The following is an 18,294-nucleotide window of genomic DNA, read 5'->3' as shown; positions in this document are numbered from 1 at the left end:
GGTCTTATTAGGTATGTTTGAATCTTTGATTTTTGGCTCTCTTTGTAATATGTTACTTGAGATTTGGATCAATCTGTGTTCTCGTTGCGTTAGACTTTTTTGTAATCTGCAGTTTTTGGTAGATCTGCATTTGTCGACGGATCATCATTTGCCATTCATTCTAACGAGCTTTATGCTTGAAGTTGGTAGCGTTGTTCATCGCTTTCTGAAATTTTACGATCACAACAGATTTCGATGCCATCTCTAATTTGTTACGTGTTCATGCCTAAACACGCGCTTAAATGTACCATCAATTCAGTAAATTTCGATGTTACTTTCCACTTTTTTCTGCGTGTTTCAGTATGTCGTTTGTCGCACAGTTAGGATTCCGGAAGAACAAGAAAGGGTGCTTGTTTTGCCGGTTGCTTCACATGTGTTTTTGACATTCAAGCAATGGAAAAAACACCACTTCTTTTTCTTATCGGCGAATTTGTTTACCGTACGAAGTAGGAATAAAGGATGGTGTGTAGAAGGAAAGAGGGTTATGAGGTTCTTCTAATTGTATTCGTTCATGCGATCAGAAATTATTTTAAATACTTTTATTTAAAATTAAATATAATAGTACTTAACAAAAACTGATCGCATAACATGATTTGAGGATCTGAAGAAGATCCGCATTCGTGTAGAAGGACAAAACTTTGGTGTAGAAATCATTGTGTTTCTAAGATATGTGCTTATATTACAACATTTGTTTTTCCTTGAAAATCCTAGAATGTACTTTTTTGACTTAAAAACATTTTTAAGTATTTCTGCCAAACAATGAGATTTTTTTTTATTATCTAAAATTACTTTTAGTGATTTAAAAAAAAAGAAAAACCAAATAAATTATTAACTATGCATAGAGTAGTTATTCACCATATTTACTAAATGACGTGACAATGCATGTATGTCACATCTCGGCCTGGGACAGATTACTTCCCGGGTCTGCTCCACCACTTTAGCACGATATTGTCCGCTTTGGGCTTACCATTCCCTCACGGTTTTGTTTTTGGGAACTCACGAGCAACTTCCCAGTGGGTCACCCATCATGGGATTGCTCTAGCCTCCTTCTCGCTTAACTTCAGAGTTCCTACGGAACCCGAAGCCAGTGAGCTCCCAAAAGGCCTCGTGCTAGGTAGAGATGAGAATATACATTTAAGGATCACTCCCCTGGGCGATGTGGGATGTCACAATGTATCAATATTTTACTAGTTAAAAAATAAACATAAATTCATGTTAGGATATGAGGGAATGAATTTGGTAGAGTTATGGTTAAATATATAATAAAAATAATTAATTAATTAATTAATTTTTTTTTTTTTGGTTTTTAGGCAATTTAAAATTGACATAATTTTTTATTTTGGTCAAATTTGAAATCGAGATAAGTGGGTTTTATTTTTGTCCTCCGTCAATTATTTTGATCATTTGGTAAAAATATTAGTTAAATAAAAATAAAAATAATAAAAATATTCTCAATTTAGACTATTTAATAAACAATAAGACAAAATGATTTGGCAAAAATTGAAAATATTTTTATCATTGTGATGATTAACGACAAACAAATTCAAAAACTAATTTTATTAATTTTAAATTTCAACAATAGAATTAGGAGTTATACTAATACAAAAAACATGCGTCTTTTTTTAATATTATAAAAAGATGAGAAAATACTTGGCAAATTGGTGGGTGTAAATAAAACATACTTCAGAACCACAGAAATCGAAATACCCCAAAACCCAAACGCTGTCTCTCTCGCTCAAATCAAGAAAAATCACTCTCCCTCTCTTTCTATTTTCTTCCACTCTGAATCTCTCTCTCTCTCGCTCTCTGTAAAACCCCTTCGAAACCCTAATCCAACTCTCGCCGCCCTCTCCGGCGATTCGCCCCTTTCAGTTTCAGATTACTCGGCTTCGCGCTGCCACTACCAGTTCTTCTCGCTACCCGTGTAATAATTTTTATTTTTTTGTTTTTTGCGTTTGTCTTTCTAATTTTTCTTGCAATTTTCTACGGTTTTGGTGCAGTATTTGCTTATATTTCTGTGTAAATTGCTGATATTGGCTCGTTATTGGGTTTTCTTTGTTTTGTGATTCTGTTATTCTAGGGCTTTTTTTTATTAAAAGAAGGGTTTTTGTTCTTCTAAATTAATGGTTCCGAGCCGGTTTACGATTCGGGTTTGTTCATATTTTTGGCGATTTTTTGTTTCTGTTATCTTAATTTTCTTGGTTTATGTTTGGTAATGCAGACAATTTATGGCTGAAGCTGATAAACTCTATGGGGAACTTGATGGAGGTGGAGTACCTGTGACCGTGGCTGAAATCAATGCCGAGATTGAGAATGCGGAGCCGCTGGTAGGTGACCAGGCTACGGCACTAGACCCGGCTCCGGAGCTGACAGAGGCCGATGTACAGGGGTATGAACAAGAGCATGGAGTGACATTTGCACAAGAACAAGAAGATGCACTTGCACAGTTCCGGGCACAGGAGCAGGAAGAGGCACTGGCCCAGTTCCAGGCACAGGAGCAGGAAGAGGCACTGGCCCAGTTCCAGGCACAGGAGCAAGAAGAGGCACTGGCCCAGTTCCAGGCGCAGGAACAAGTAGAGTTACCGGTAGAATTGCAAGGGGAGGAGGCGCAATTATCTGAACAGAACCAAGAGCGTCACGAAGATGCTGCTGCCATTGGTGGAGGTGAGAAGAAGTGGCCTGGATGGCCCGGAGAGAGTGTTTTCCGGATGCTGGTTCCTGCGCAGAAGGTTGGCAGTATAATTGGACGGAAAGGGGAGTTCATTAAGAAAATAGTTGAGGAAACGAGAGCTCGCATTAAAATTCTTGATGGACCCCCAGGAACGACTGAAAGAGCCGTAAGTTTCTACTGACCTGTGCGAATGCGATTCAGTATTCTCTTTTAACCAATATTACGTATTTAGCTGCTTTTGGTCACGTGGTTTATGTCATTCTCTATAATATGCTTTCACCTTGAAATATTTGGGCATTATAGTTCCTATGGTCCTATGGTTTAGTTACTGGTCTAAGTTTTACGTGAGAGTAAATATGCTATATCATAGTTGACGAAAGCTTCCTTGGTGGCTATAAATATTTGATTGTTGTTGAGAGTGCTTAACGCTTATTGTTTTTTGGTTTTTCCTCTACGTGACTATTATAGAGTGTCGCTTGCACCAGGTATGCCAGTCATATGGTGATATATCATTGTTGAAATGACCTAGGGAAAGATGAATATGAAGTTCTTGACTTTTGACTATAATTGTTACTATGAAGATCAATGACCAATATGATCAGTTGGTATGTATGGACTTCACCTTGTTGAGTTTAAAAGCTATAGGTTGATATTGACAATTGATTGAATAATTACAGGAAAAAGTATACAATAATTGTCATTGAAGATAGTAAAATAGGTATGAGGCATACTGCATGTGTTAGATCAACATACACATTAAATGAAATCTTGATTAGTCTGACACTCTGACTAGAAATATATTGTCTGTTTCATAAAAAAATTTAGGTTCTAGTTATCTATTCGTATCCCAAAGTGGTGATCTTCTTAGCTGTGTAATTTGATGTAGATCTTTTAGGAGAAGAAAAGTGCTATCCAAATGAAAAAAATACTATATAAACTTTTAGAAATATCTAGCCCTGTTATCTTGAAGAGTCTGAAAATCAATGAAATTATGGAAACTGTGTTGGGCAAATAATAACAAATGTGAGTCACCACTCTTAAGTATTCAACTCTAGAAGTATTTTTCTAAAAACGTTTAATCAAAGAAGACGTAAAAGAAGCGACATCACAAGAATCCACAAAATATGAATAAATCCATTTATTGTAATAACAACAATGAATGTGTGCAGGTTTTTCGTGCAAATTTTAAGGCAACGACTCAATCATCAATAAGATCCCACACTTGAAGAACCAAAGGTCCAGATGGAAGGGATCAGCATTGAGCATTACATTGTGCTGAAAAGTTGATCTGAATAAACACGTACACTATTTGAACATTTGTTCCACAAAGCTCTGCATTATCTCTGGTAACTTCAGAACCTGGATGATTGATGTCTTGCCGCTGATGGTGTACACCATAAACGAAATAATTAATACTCAAAAACGTGATTCTGAAGACTAAGGATAAATTTTAAGTGGCTTATAAACTGTCCTACGTATGTTTGAAGCAAAAAAGCAGTATAACTAACTACCGTCAATTGTCAGTATCAATCAATTAGTTGCACGTAATAGTGCTAAGCTGTTGTTTACCCCTAGCAACTTGTCAAAACTGTAGGCCATGATACTGTGGTGTGTAAAGATTAAGAACATATTTGGTTGGAAGATCCTACATAGATATGCTCAGTGCATAGATATTTGGTTGGAAGATCCTACACAGATATGGTAGAATTATATTTGGTTGGAAGATCCTACATAGATATGTTCAATGCATACCTTTTGGTTTACAAAATGGTTTGATGTATCTGAAAGCTGTGTACAATTTTGCCCTTCCTTGTTACCATTTCACGTGGTCCTTTTTTCAAGTTTTAGTTTTTACCTGTGTGAAAGAATTGTTGATTTGGTAAAGGCCAGTGTTTGTTATATGCTGATGGTGCTTTTTATTGCGTTGATTAGGTAATGGTTTCTGGTAAGGAGGAGCCTGATTCTTCTCTTCCCCCTGCAATGGATGGCCTTTTGAGGGTTCACACGCGTATTATTGATGGTTTGGATGGTGATTCATCTCATGCTCCACCGGGCATGGGTGGCAAAGTCTCTACAAAGCTGCTGGTTGCAGCTTCACAGGCAGGAAGCTTGATTGGGAAACAGGGAGGAACTGTTAAATCCATTCAAGAAGCATCTAACTGCATAGTTAGAGTTCTTGGATCAGGTAAGCTTCATTGTATTTTGAATCTCTTGTGCTTTACAGTTTGCCTAAGTACTTTGAAACATACACAAATATTTGAGCATCTTAGTGTGAGTTCTAAAGAAGTCAGTATGAGATTACGTAGCTGTGTGTCGTTTTAGATATAATTTTCTTCAGTATAACCAAATAAGTAAAGCTTAAAAGTTCGTCTAGTGGTTATAAGTGAGATATTTAGTTGCAGTATTTACATAGTTCACAAACACCAAAAACTTAAGTTTTTATAATTTTGCATTCCTATCTTCACCTGTGTGTTTGTTTAGTTCCTCTGCTCGATTGCCTGACTTCTTGTTGAATGATTTGGTGCAGAAGACCTACCGATTTTTGCTCTTCAAGATGACAGAGTGGTTGAAGTAGTGGGTGAAGCTGTTGGTGTGCACAAAGCAATTGAACTAATTGCATCTCATCTTAGGAAGTTTTTAGTTGACCGCAGTATAATTCCAATATTTGAAATGCATGTAAGTCTGCTTTGTCCTCTCAATTGCAATCGGTCAGCCCATCTCTTGACATTTGTGTTTGATGAAACACTTGATGATCAATATTTTGTATCAGATGCAAATGGCAAATCCTCAGATGGAACATGGGCCACCTCATCAAAATTGGGGTCCACCTCAAGGTCATCCCCACAATGCTGGTCATGGGGGTCCTGGATTTGGGCCACCTAATCCCCAATACATGCCACCTCCTCGGCAACATGACAATTACTATCCACCAACTGACATGCCTCCACCAATGGAGAAACAGCCTCATCATGGTATATCAGCTTATGGAAGAGAAGCCCCAATGGGTGTCCATCAGTCATCAAACGCTCAGTCCGCACCAGGAATGGTAACACAGGTTATACTCATGTTCTTAAATCCATTTATAATTAAATTGGTGATCAAGTTCTTTCTCATAGTCCAAATATGTACATGATGATGATTTTTCTTATTTTTGCAGATCACCAAGCAATTGCAAATTCCACTGTCATATGCTGATGCTGTTATTGGCACAGCTGGTGCAAGTATAAGCTATATTCGACGAGCTAGTGGGGCAACTGTTACGATACAAGAGACTAGGGGTGTACCTGGGGAGATGACTGTTGAAATCAGTGGAAGTGCTCCCGAAGTTCAAGCAGCTCAACAACTGATACAGGTAATGCTCCTTGTCCTTGCATTTGATTCTTCTATCTTGATCATGCTTTCTAGCTTGTTAGATTTTTGGGAGGTCGTAATAGGAGTACGGCAAACTTAAAACATGTTTTATTGGGTGTTCTGCTATAATGATTTAGTGCATTAGCGCTGTTAGAAAGCTTCTGCTGTCGGTAGTAGTTGATATACGAGAACATTTCTTTTATACATGCATTATGAATTTATGTTAGCTTAAAAGCCTTTGTTCGTTTTGATAGTACAGCGACCTTGACAGTGCTTTGTTGGTCGGTTTGCAGAATTTCATGGCAGATGCTGGAGCACCGCAGCCGACACCAACCCCTGGCTCTGTGGACCAAGGTTATAACAACTATGCCACTCACGGTTCAGTTTATGCATCTCCCCCATCTAATCAAGGACACGCAGGACAACACGGCGGCTATGGCTCAGTCTATGGCTCGCATTATGGGTACTAGACGGGAACCTCTACTAGGCTAAAATTGTTTATCGGTGTGAATTGGTCAATGACAAAATAGTTTCTTTAGGGCAGTTGTATCGTTTTACTGTGGGTTCACTTTTGAAACTTTGATTTTGAACTAGTTAATGTCAGATTTTCGGTGTTGATTAGGCTGGCTAACCGTAGGGTTGAACCGATTTACTCTGAACTTGCCTTGTTCTTAATTAATGGACATGCTCTTGTTAGTAGCTTGGCACATTGTTTTCCTGTTGATGCATTAAGGAGGACCCGACCGTCTTAAGACTCTTAACATGTAGCAACTAGCATGGAAGAAAAAGTATCTGGGAAATGGCATAAAAATATGTTGGGTTTTTATCACATGGTTTCTGAGATTGATTAAACTTATCATTTGGATTTCTTACTTTCAAAATCAATCAATGTTATCCTTGACATTCACTATCTCACATCAATTTGGTCATTTTATTAAGATTTCGTTAATTATTTTGTTAGTTTGTATGTGGGATCCACAAATCTAATGAAATGGTGACAAGTGGATTACACAAATTATTGCAAATGGTCCCCGACATTGATCCAATTCCTCAGTTTGGTCCATGCGTTTCAAAAATCGATAAATTTGACCCTGCTTTCAATACCACACGTCAATTTAATCCTTATGTTAAAGTTTTGTTAATATTTTTTTTTTGTCCCACTAATCCAATTATATGGCGCCACATGAATTAATTATAAGAAACTATTTTTTTAAGATCCAAAACTAAGAGTAAAATAAGAAACTAAAAACCAAAACTAAAAGAAAAAAAAGTCATTTTCGTCTTCATGAGGGTAAGGGTATGCTCAAAAAGAAAAGGAAGGCACCATGACACCACTAAAGTGTTAACGCAGAATACTCGTCCGTTGGACCGTTGGTTCACTCTTAAAAAAAAAGGTTTTTACAGTTAATCCACATGGAGCCATATGATTAGATTAGTTGGACCACATCAGCACACAAACAAAAAATATTGATAAAATTTTAACGGAATAACTAAATTTATGTGCGGTAGTGAAAGTTAAGGACCAAATTTATCAATTTTTGAAACTTAGGGACCATTTGCGATATAAAAAAAAAAACCTTAATTTGTGTGATCCACGTGTCACCATTTCATTGGATTTGTGGGCCTCACATACAAACTAACAGAATAGTTGACGAAATTTTAACAAAAATACCAAATTGATGTGGGGTAGTACATGTCAGGGACGACATTGATTGATTTTGAAAGTGAGGGACCGAAATGATGAATTTGATTAATCTCGAGGACCATTTGTGATAAAACCCCAAATTTGTTTTATGTTGAAATACGATGTCTAGTTTCTACAAAATTTTGTTAAAATACTGACTTTTTATCATGACCATTGGTCTCTTAACTTATCAAAATGTGCAGTTATGACCTTTTTTTGTCAACTCCGTCAGAACTTTTATCAAAATGAGTCACGTGCTACGCACGTAGCGTTGAATCAAGAGGCAAACATGGAAAACCAAATGTGAAAAATTGTAGCAATGGTCTCTCAACGTTAACCAATTGAAGATTTGTTATGTCAACTTTTACCTAATTGGAGCATTTGTCTTAACTTTAACCTAATTGTAACAATAGTCTTTTGAACACAACTCATTTTGACAAAATTCTAATGAAGTTAACGAAAATGACCATAGCTACATGTTTTGATGAGTTAAAGGACCAATGGTCATGAATTTTTAGTTAAGGAACCATTGCTCCAATTGGGTTAAAGTTGATGAACCATTGCTACAATTTTCTCAATAAAATATTAAGTTAGAAACGGAATTTCGTCAACCTTGGCATCTTTGTAATGTTGGGGAATGCTAGCTACTTTACCCTGTTGGGGAGTATTTTTATTTACCATAATCTATAGTATATGCTCACTATCAACTTCATGGCTTGACATTTGTCCACTAACATAACTATAGTTAAACCATTTATTTTTATTTGATAAAAAAAAACATTTATATTTAATTTTTTGGCAACTTTCCACATATTATTTCTTATGTTGACTTATCTATCAAGACGGAGTGTCTCAGGCACAATAAAAAATTTCTTTCCAATCTGGACAATTTTTTCTTTTTTGCCTCTACGTCTTCCCATCTTCTCCAACATATTGGCGCCGCAGATTGGAAGCCAATCCGCAACTAAGCAACCACAACAACCCATTTATGTCTATTACAAACGCAGAAGGCACGTATGAATGTGAAGTTGGATTGATGTTGAATTGAGATGCAATTGAAATTAAAACTTGGCTAACTTTTAGTTTATTTTTGTTTTTTGGGTAAGCAACTATGAATTTGAAAATAAGAAGCAAGCAAGGCATATAATAACAAAACAAAAAATTAGGTGCAATTTAACTGCAACAAAACTCAACGTGTAATTTAATCTGCAACAGATAACAAGATATTTGTTATTGGTTCTTGATTTTGGTAATCAAAAGAATTTGGTAGTTGTGGGTTGTGATTTGGATTCGTGGGGTGATACTTTGGGAAGAAGACGGAAAGGATTGTCCATAATTTTTGAAGATGCAGCTAGCAAAAGCGGGGTACATATGGAAAATGGTTGCCAAATTGTGTTTCTCTCCTTCGTAATGATAAAGAGAATTAAATTAAATTATTTAACCATGATTATGTTAGTGGATATATGTCAAGCTCTAAAAGATATGATCAACATAAATCGTAGTTTATAGTGATGAACAAATAGGTAATATTAGGGAGACTAAATGTTTGAACCAAGTGACGTGGTTGATTATTGGATTATTACTTAAATGTTGATAACGTGCTTATTTCCTATTGATGACACATAATTTTGTTTGCAAATTATATGCCTAGCATTATCCTTTTTGAAAATGCAACTAGCAAAAGCGGGTATGTACATATGGAAAGTGGTTGTAAAAAAGAAATAAAAATAAATTATCTAACCATGATTATGTTAGTGGCAAACAAAATTGCTCGCTTCCCTCTTGCCTTTCTCCTTGGAATGCTTATTTTCCTTTCATAATATTCCTTGTGTTATTTGGTATATGAACTGTCACATCCCGGCCCGGGCCCCCACCACATCCTGGGCCCGCTCCACCACCGTAGCACGATATTGTCCGCTTTGGGCCCCGACCACGCCCTCACGGTTTTGTTTCTGGGAACTCACACGAGAACTTCCCGATGGGTCACCCATCCTGGGAATGCTCTCGCGCACTACTCGCTTAACTTCAGAGTTCCTATGGAACCCGAAGCCAGTGAGCTCCCAAAAGGCCTCGTGCTAGGTAGGGATGAGAATATACATTTAAGGATCACTTCCCTGGGCGATGTGGGATGTCACAATCCACCCCCCTTAGGGGCCCGACGTCCTCGTCGGCACATTTCCGGCCAGGGATTGGCTCTGATACCAATGTCACATCCCGGCCCGAGCCCCCACCACATCCCGGGCCCGCTCCACCACCGTAGCACGATATTGTCCGCTTTGGGCCCCGACCACGCCCTCATGGTTTTGTTTCTGGGAACTCACACGAGAACTTCCCGATGGGTCACCCATCCTGGGAATGCTCTCGCGCACTACTTGCTTAACTTCGGAGTTCCTATGGAACCCGAAGCCAGTGAGCTCCCAAAAGGCCTCGTGCTAGGTAGGGATGAGAATATACATTTAAGGATCACTTCCCTGGGCGATATGGGATGTCACAATCCACCCCCCTTAGGGGCCTGACGTCCTCGTCGGCACATTTCCGGCCAGGGATTGGCTCTGATACCAATGTCACATCCCGGCCCAGGCCCCCACCACATCCCGGGCCCGCTCCACCACCGTAGCACGATATTGTCCGCTTTGGGCTCCGACCACGCCCTCACGGTTTTGTTTCTGGGAACTCACGAGCAACTTCCCAGTGGGTCACCCATCATGGGATTGCTCTAGCCCCCTTCTCGCTTAACTTTGGAGTTCCTACGGAACCCGAAGCCAGTGAGCTCCCAAAAGGCCTCGTGCTAGGTAGGGATGGGAATATACATTTAAGGATCACTCCCCTGGGCGATGTGGGATGTCACAATCCACCCCCCTTAGGGGCCCGACGTCCTCGTCGGCACACACGCGACCAGGGTTAGGCTCTGATACCAAATTGTCACATCCCGGCCCGGGGCGGATCACTTCCCGGGCCCGATCCACCACCATAACACGATATTGTCCGCTTTGGGCCCCGACCACGCCTTCACGGTTTTGTTTCTGGGAACTCACACGAGAACTTCCCGATGGGTCACCCATCCTGGGAATGCTCTCGCGCACTACTCGCTTAACTTCGGAGTTCCTATGGAACCCGAAGCCAGTGAGCTCCCAAAAGGCCTCGTGCTAGGTAGGGATGAGAATATACATTTAAGGATCACTTCCCTGGGCGATGTGGAATGTCACATGAACACATTGAATAGGTTGGTTGTTTCCCACCACAGATCCATGGTGCTTGTTTTAGACTTTGGACTATAAAAACAATGGATTATTATATTAGTATTCATCATTATTTTTTAAGGTTGCCAATTTGGAAGAGCTAGGGTTTCTGTATGTGCAAAAGTTTCATTCTTCAAGTCACCATCCTAGATTCTCTGTGGTTTTTGCCTAAACTTTTCATTTCTTTTGGAAGCTAACTAATTAGTTAAGCTTTGATATAATGTTAATAAATAGTTGGCCAACATATTACATTATTCCTTCAAATGCTAGCTGCTTAGTGCTGTATATATTAGTTGTGTTTGAAGCAGGATTTTAATTTCAAACCCAAAGACAATTGGAGCTGAAATAACGTGAGAATATTTTCCAAACGTCACATCCTTAATAAAAAAAATAATGAGAAAGAAGTTCTTCCTTCATTAGGAATCTAAATCAAGCTTCTCCCTTTATTTATGCAGAAAAATCAATTATTGTCCACACAAAGAACTTTCTCCTTAAATTTTCATTCATGCATGCAGACTATAAATATCGACCTCTCTAGCTTTCAATTACAACTTAACATTAGAAATTGGCTACAGTCACCACATCTTTTCTGTCACTAATCCTTTGTTTTTCGGTAGTTCCGTCGTTCATCTTTCCAAAACTTGCTCCGACTTCGAATTTCTTACATATATCAATGGGAAATAGTGAAGCAAAACAGCAAGAACGCCGCAAGCATTTCGAATTTCCGGCCTCTCATTCTCCAAACACTTCACATCTGAGCCATGATCATACTCGCTATTCGAATAGTATCCAGGTCAAACCAACTAATGCGTCTGGAGCTGAAGATGCGCAGATTGGAACGGCCCAAGTGCAAAAGGGAGAGATGAATTTGGAAGACAATGATGCATTTTCTGACTACATTAACCGCACGAAATTTAAGATCAGAGCTGCGACCTCCAATATTAATCCCGAGAATGATGCATCCATAGCAGATGGTGTTTATGAAACAAAGCAAGAAGATAATGAGTATGAAATGTTTACGGATTTTGTCAACCACTCTAAGTTTAAGATTAGAAAGACATCCAGCATCGGAAGTAGAAACAACATCTCCTTTAAGAAGTAGGAGACTCAAATTCTGCAACCATATGTGTTCTGGTGAATGCCGGCATGTTTATGGATTGTGTTCTCCCTCTTTAATTCTTTATCATATTTACGTCCTGGATACACAAGTTATGTAATGTTGTTGAATTGTCCTCTAAGTATTTCTCAGTCGATATCGAATCATTCTTTTTCATGTGTTTCTAGAGCCCATGTGCTAAAAGTGTGACTTATATGCATTGCAGCAAGCTTCACACAGGTAACGTTTCGCAAAGTCCTTGACAATTGGAATCTGTTTCTTTACCTCTTCGAAAGGCGATAGTTTAAAAGGCGAGACTCTTTTGCATAGCTAGCTAAGCGAAGATAGATGTTTGGAAAAAGCTCAACCATGAAGTGCTTCTGCATCTCAATTTTTGTACGCGCTAATTGGACCGAGATAAAACAAAACAAATCCAACATAAGTTACATATGCAGGGTTGATTCAATTCAGGCAATAAAGCATCTAAATAATATTCTAGTTGGCACGCACTTGCTGGATCCCACTTTTATGAAAAAATTATGGGCTAAGAAGCTGGGAATATGATTCCCATACATCACTTCAATTGAAGAAATTTCTCCCTTAAGAGCAATTTTTTACTATTCAGCCAAAGTGGTTTTCCCTTCATTTCTGTGTGTATCTTTACGTTTTCGACCAAGGATCGCAAGGACATGCTCTCGAGATTTCTCTTTACCTCATCTCTTAAACTTAGTACAAGCTTGCTATCAATTTAATTTCTAACATATTAATGGGAAAGAGTTAGCATAGCAGATGCTGGAGCACCGCAGCATTTGTTGGTTGGTTGGATAGTACAGAGACCTTGACAATGCTTTGTGGTTGGTTTGCAGACTTTCATGGCAGATGCTGGAGCACCGCAGTCGATACCAACTCCTGGTTCTGTGGACCAAGGTTATAATATAACTGTTTGGGTTAATATTTAAACATTGGATTTGAATGAAGGAAAGCCCAATGATGCCAACTAAAAGTGGACTTGCCCGAAGCTCAGCACCAAGCCCAAAGGCAAATTGAAGCCTTCTTAGCCAAATACAAGTCACGTGCTTACCATTGAAGAGATAAGTGATGAAGACTAACCTACTACTAGCCAAATAACACTTTCTAGTGGCATTCCAAGTAAAAGGCTGCTGACTCACTACCCTTTAGATGCTTTCGGGCAAAAGCAAAGTCACAGCAGTCGGGCTAATTGGCCTATAAAGGGAGGAAGAGGTCACAGAGACAAAGATACTCAACCAATTAAACAAACAAACATACAAACTGACATGCCCCGTTCTCGATATTCCCCGAATACCAAGATAGGCGTGTGCTGGTTGACACCCGAGGGTGACAAAAGCCATTTATTGAGTGCAAATGCTGAAAACAAGGGGTAGATAAGACTTATAAATATAAAAGAATAATGAATATGCATTTAAAGAACGTATTCAAAGCATACAACTAATTAGAACATTAAAAGAAATAATATAAAATTGAATGAAACAAAGGATGGATCCTACACCGAGAGGACTCGAAGATGCCGATGCGGAAGTGCCTTAACGCCGAGATTGTATGCCTCGATTCTAAGTCCTGAAGGGGGCGCAAAATAAACATGAGTGGACCAAGTTAATATATATATATATATATATATATATATATATATATATAATAAAATAGTTATCAACATACTAACTCCCAGGTTTTATGAACACATATAACATGATAAAAATAGGTTTTCCTCAACCTAGCATGCTGTGCAATGTCTCAAAACATATCTCGTATAGATAATAATCACTAGTGAATGTCCAATATCCCTCCAGGCCCCATGCTAGCTCCCCGCCTCTGAGCAAACAGTCAGAGGAAAATTACCCTCCGGCCCCGTGCCAGCTCCCCGTCTTTGTGCTAATAGCCAAAGGAAAAACACTTAAGGCCCTATGTCAACACCATAACCGTCGCTCAGGATATACCGAAATCTATCCCTCGTCCCGTAACGGAATAGAGATCACTAGGTAAGTACAAAACCATTGAACATACATTTATTTGAAGGGCAACTTCATAGTATAAAGTCATCCATCATCTATACTATAAAGAGGTGTTCTAAACATTTTCTAAATAGTATATCGTCATTCATCAGATATTCTATAAAGAACCGGGTTATAGAAAAAATAGTAATAATTCAATCTAGCCTCAATAAGCATGTTATCTCAAAGCGTTTCATAGAACATAATTGTTAAATCATGCTTTTCTATGTATGCATTTATACTATCAAAACATGCATTTTTAGAAGGGGTTCTCTCGCAGTACTTTGCTGCCGAAGAGCCACTCAACTAGCAAAGATGGAAATGCCACAAATAATTGCCCCTAAGCACATAAATGGTACATTTAATCAAACTCTACTCAAACGACTTAATTTGGAAAAACGGACATTAGAAACGGATTTAGGACGTCGAAATTAGCCTAGGATGGGTCCCAGAAGGAAACCGAAAAAGTCAACGGTTAAAGTCAACATTGATGGTCAAAGTCAACGCTGACCGTTGACCTGGTCAAAGTTAATGGGTCTAGGCTTGGGTTGGATCTGAGTTGGGCTTGAGCTTTGGGCTTGGGTCCAAAGGGTTTTGGGCTTAAGGCCCGGCCCAAAAGGGGAAAAAGGTTTAGGGTTTTAAGATAAATGAAAATAAAAAGGTTATTGGGTTTGGGCTTCAAGGGGTTAACGGGCTGGAGGCCCTGGGGTTTGGGCTTAAATGCAAAGGCCCGAAGGCCTAAGCCTCTAAGGGTTTTGGGTTTGGTCCTAATGGACCTTAAGCTGAAGGCTTGGCCCAGCAGCCATTTGGGTTTTTATAAAACTAAATAAATAAATATAAATAGATTAAAGGATTTGGGTTGGGTTTAAAAGGATAATGGGCCTAAGGCCCGAATTCTAAAGAGCTTGGGTTAGTAAAGAGGGCCAGCGCTAAAGGCCTAAAGGCCTAGTGTGGTTGCTGCTCACCAGAGCTAACCGTAGAAGAACACCGGAATTTGAGGTTTTTCGTCAGAAAACTAAGCTAACTATAAACATCTATAACTTTGTCAAAACTCAACGAAATTGAGTGAGACAAAAATGAATGTTGTAGTACTCGACAAGATGAAAAGAATGGTACCTCGTACGACATCTAATTCACCGTGGTTTGGCCGGAAAACACCTCGAAAGCCTCCGAGGTTGTTAGAAACTGGATAAGATTCAAATGGAGATAACTTCTTCAATACTCAACGAAATTGGGTGATTCAAAAAGGAAAGTTGTAGTACTTAGGGAGATGAAGAGATTGATACCTTTCACACTGGCCAACTCGTCGTGTTTGACTGGAAATTGGCTCAAAAGCCGTCGGACCTTGCTGGAAAATCTCGAAAACGTTTTCCCGAGTTATTTTGGTGTTTAAACCGTACCACAACAACTCAAATACTACCTAAACAAAATAATAAGCACGATATAAGGAGATTTAGGTGTTCTTTGCACTTACCTTATCGAAGATCTTGTGCACAGTGATTGTGCGCAGTGTCGACATGGATACTGAAGGTGAGGGAGAGAAAGATGAAGCTCAGAGGATGAAGATGATGGTGAAGTCCTCGTGATGGTTGTGTGCATATATGTATGGGTGCGTGTGTGTGTTCATGTCGGAGAGAAGAGCACCAAGAGGGAGAGAGATAGAAATGAGACATAGAGAAAGCTCGGGGAGAAGCAGAGAAGAGAGAGAGGTGAAAGGCTTGGACCCAGGGAACAACAAACAAAAGGTGGGCCCCTTGGGCACACCTATTAAGACCCAAAAACAATTTTAAAAGAGAAATATCTAGCCCAAGGTGCAAATTTCACGAAAATACCTCATTCGTTCTGATAAAACCGGGACGAATTGTTACACAAACTCTGCTCTCAAGCCAGATTTGCATCCAAAAATTGAAATCAACCCAGATTCAGTTATTTTAAGCGACAAGCTATCTCTTGTCCAGTTTAAAGCTCTGCTATCTCTCTCAGTGGCGTGATATCGATTCCCTTGTGTAAACTTGTTTACCATCCATCCCTTTTTAGCACACAAACCCCTGTTAATTCAAAAAGAAGCGATTGCAAGAGGTTCAACCTTGCTAGACAAGGTGAAATCTTGCCCGAGGCTCTTTGTTTGTTTTCTAAATTTGTAGATCTATTACTTAATGCATTCTCCAGTATGTATTCAAGTTATTTCCATCAGTTTTCCTATCTTAAGAGTTCCAATTGCATATGGATCTGGTTAGTTTGATGGATATGTCATTATTAAAATCAATCAAGAACCACTTAAATGGCTTAAAGGTGCATAGACTTCCTTCATTTGAACATACAAGACTATGAATTAAAAGCCCTTATTTACAAAGCAAGAAAAAGAACGTAATGTGGACTTAACCCATCCACGACAATCCTTTGATAACAAAAAGTCCGAGTAACTTGGGGTGCAATTAATCGACTAAAAACACTCTTGTTCTACATCTGCTATATTGAGATAGCAATTGCACGTCTAGCACTTGGTTAGTTTTGATTGCGAGTCTCAAGGTCTACACCTAAGACCCCACAAAGGCACATTTCAGAGCTAACTTTGTCATCTTCTTATAGCACATCAACAAGAAAGAGCCCGACTACACATCCAAAGTGCCAATCCCTTGGGAAGCTATGCTGAGGTCCGAAGATTATTCTCTAGAGAAATCTTTGCCCGCACAATAACAACTATGCCACTTATGGTTCAGTGTATTACTGTATGCATCTCTCCATGTAGTCAAGGACACGCAGTAATACACTAAACCATGTGAATTGGTCAATGACAGACTAGTTTCTTTAGGGCAGTTGTATCGTTGTACGGTGGGTTCACTTTTGAAACTTTGACTTTGAACTAGTAAATGTCAGATTTTCGGTAGGCTGGTTAACCGTAGGGTTTTTGAATTCGTGTTGTTCTTAATTAATGGATATGCTCTTATTAGTAGCTTGGCACATTGTGTTCCTGTTGATGCATTCAGGAGAAGCCATTACAGTCTTAGCACATAGCAACTAGCATGGAAGAAAAAGTACAAAAATGAATGCAACTGGAAAATGACAATAAAATATGTTTTATGTTGAACACAATAAAATATTTTTATGTTGAAATACGATGAGTTTTTGCAATTTTTGTTAAAATTCGAAATTTTACCACTTGTTGAGTCTATATAGGATTTTTTTTTTTTTTTAATACAAAATTTTAAAGTTGAAAGATAAAAGAATCGATACGAAAATTCTAGCAAGTACATCTTTGCAAAATGTGGAGAATGCTATCTACCTTTCTACACAGCATATAGTGAGTGAGGAACGTACAAGAGAAGGTAGCTCACATTCCTCATAATGTCTTGAATGAATTTTAAAAAGTTTAGTGACGCAAAAATACCACAAAAAATTACAAAATAAGTTTAGTTTTCCTAATTAAATTACAATATGGTGTATGCAGAACTTCGCTAAACTGATTAAAAACACTCATTGATTTTGAGAAAAATGTAATAAACCAAGCGATTAATGAAATAACCCAAAAGTATTTTTTTTATCAAATTCCAACTGGAAAAAGAAAAATCCAATAAAAAAATAGTATGGCTCATAACATAGCCTTTCCGTCATCTTGAACTTCTCCACAAAAAGACTGCTATCGTAGAATTTCGCAAAATTGATTAAAAACGGTGATTATTGTTTTACAGATTTTTTGGTGCAAATATTTCTTACAGATTTTGTGAAAGGTACAGAAGGACATTATAGTTTTGGCGTATTTTCAAGGAAATGTTTTTAGTAAAATCAAGTTGGATTGCTTATTATCCTTGTGTTATTTGGTAGATGAATACATTAAATAGGTTGGTTGTTTCCCACCAGAAATCCATGATGCTTGTTTTACAATTTGAACTATAAAAACAATGGATTATTATATTAGCATATTCATAATTATTTTTAAAGGTCGCCAATTTGGAAGAGCTAGGGTTTCTGTATGTGCCAAAGTTTCATTCTTACCATACTAGATTCTCTATGCTTTTTGCCTAAACTTTTCATTGCTTTTGGAAGCTAATTAATTAATTATGCTTTGATATAATGTTAATAAATAGCTGGCCAACATAATACATAATCCCTTCAAATGCTAGTTGTTTGGTGCTGTATATATATATATATATAAGTTGTGTTTAAAGCAGGATTTTAATTTCAAAACC

At 38.3% G+C, this 18,294-nt stretch overlaps 1 protein-coding gene across 4 annotated transcripts; it reads left to right on the top strand.

Annotated features, from left to right (window-relative positions):
• The first annotated feature begins 1,696 nt into the window (after positions 1-1,696).
• On the top strand, positions 1,697-6,760 carry LOC137744927 (flowering locus K homology domain). 4 transcript variants are annotated; one of them, XM_088681316.1, is made up of 8 exons: positions 1,703-1,963; positions 2,261-2,528; positions 2,601-2,876; positions 4,643-4,895; positions 5,238-5,386; positions 5,481-5,765; positions 5,868-6,062; positions 6,355-6,760. In XM_088681316.1, the coding sequence occupies exons 2-8, from the start codon at positions 2,268-2,270 to the stop codon at positions 6,529-6,531; spliced, it is 1,596 nt and encodes a 531-aa protein (XP_088537442.1). In that variant the 5' UTR covers positions 1,703-1,963; positions 2,261-2,267; the 3' UTR covers positions 6,532-6,760. The 4 variants fall into 4 exon arrangements, with proteins under 4 accessions (XP_068340845.2, XP_088537442.1, XP_088537443.1 ...); XM_088681317.1 differs by having other exon boundaries at positions 1,705-1,963; positions 5,241-5,386; XM_068484744.2 differs by having other exon boundaries at positions 1,697-1,963; positions 2,261-2,876.
• The last annotated feature ends 11,534 nt before the right edge of the window (positions 6,761-18,294 follow it).

The sequence above is a fragment of the Pyrus communis genome, chromosome 12 (assembly GCF_041283825.1).
Source record: "Pyrus communis isolate YQ-2024b chromosome 12, ASM4128382v1, whole genome shotgun sequence".
NCBI lineage: Eukaryota > Viridiplantae > Streptophyta > Magnoliopsida > Rosales > Rosaceae > Pyrus > Pyrus communis.
This window is presented reverse-complemented; position numbering and strand designations above follow the sequence as displayed.

Excerpts from the sequence above, each read along its gene's own strand:
- LOC137744927 (XM_068484744.2), top strand. The coding sequence starts at position 2,268 with ATGGCTGAAGCTGATAAACTCTATGGGGAACTTGATGGAGGTGGAGTA. Across the intron at positions 5,766-5,867 it reads CACCAGGAATGGTAACACAG|ATCACCAAGCAATTGCAAAT; the intron begins GTTATACTCATG and ends TTATTTTTGCAG. Across the intron at positions 6,063-6,354 it reads CAGCTCAACAACTGATACAG|AATTTCATGGCAGATGCTGG; the intron begins GTAATGCTCCTT and ends GTCGGTTTGCAG.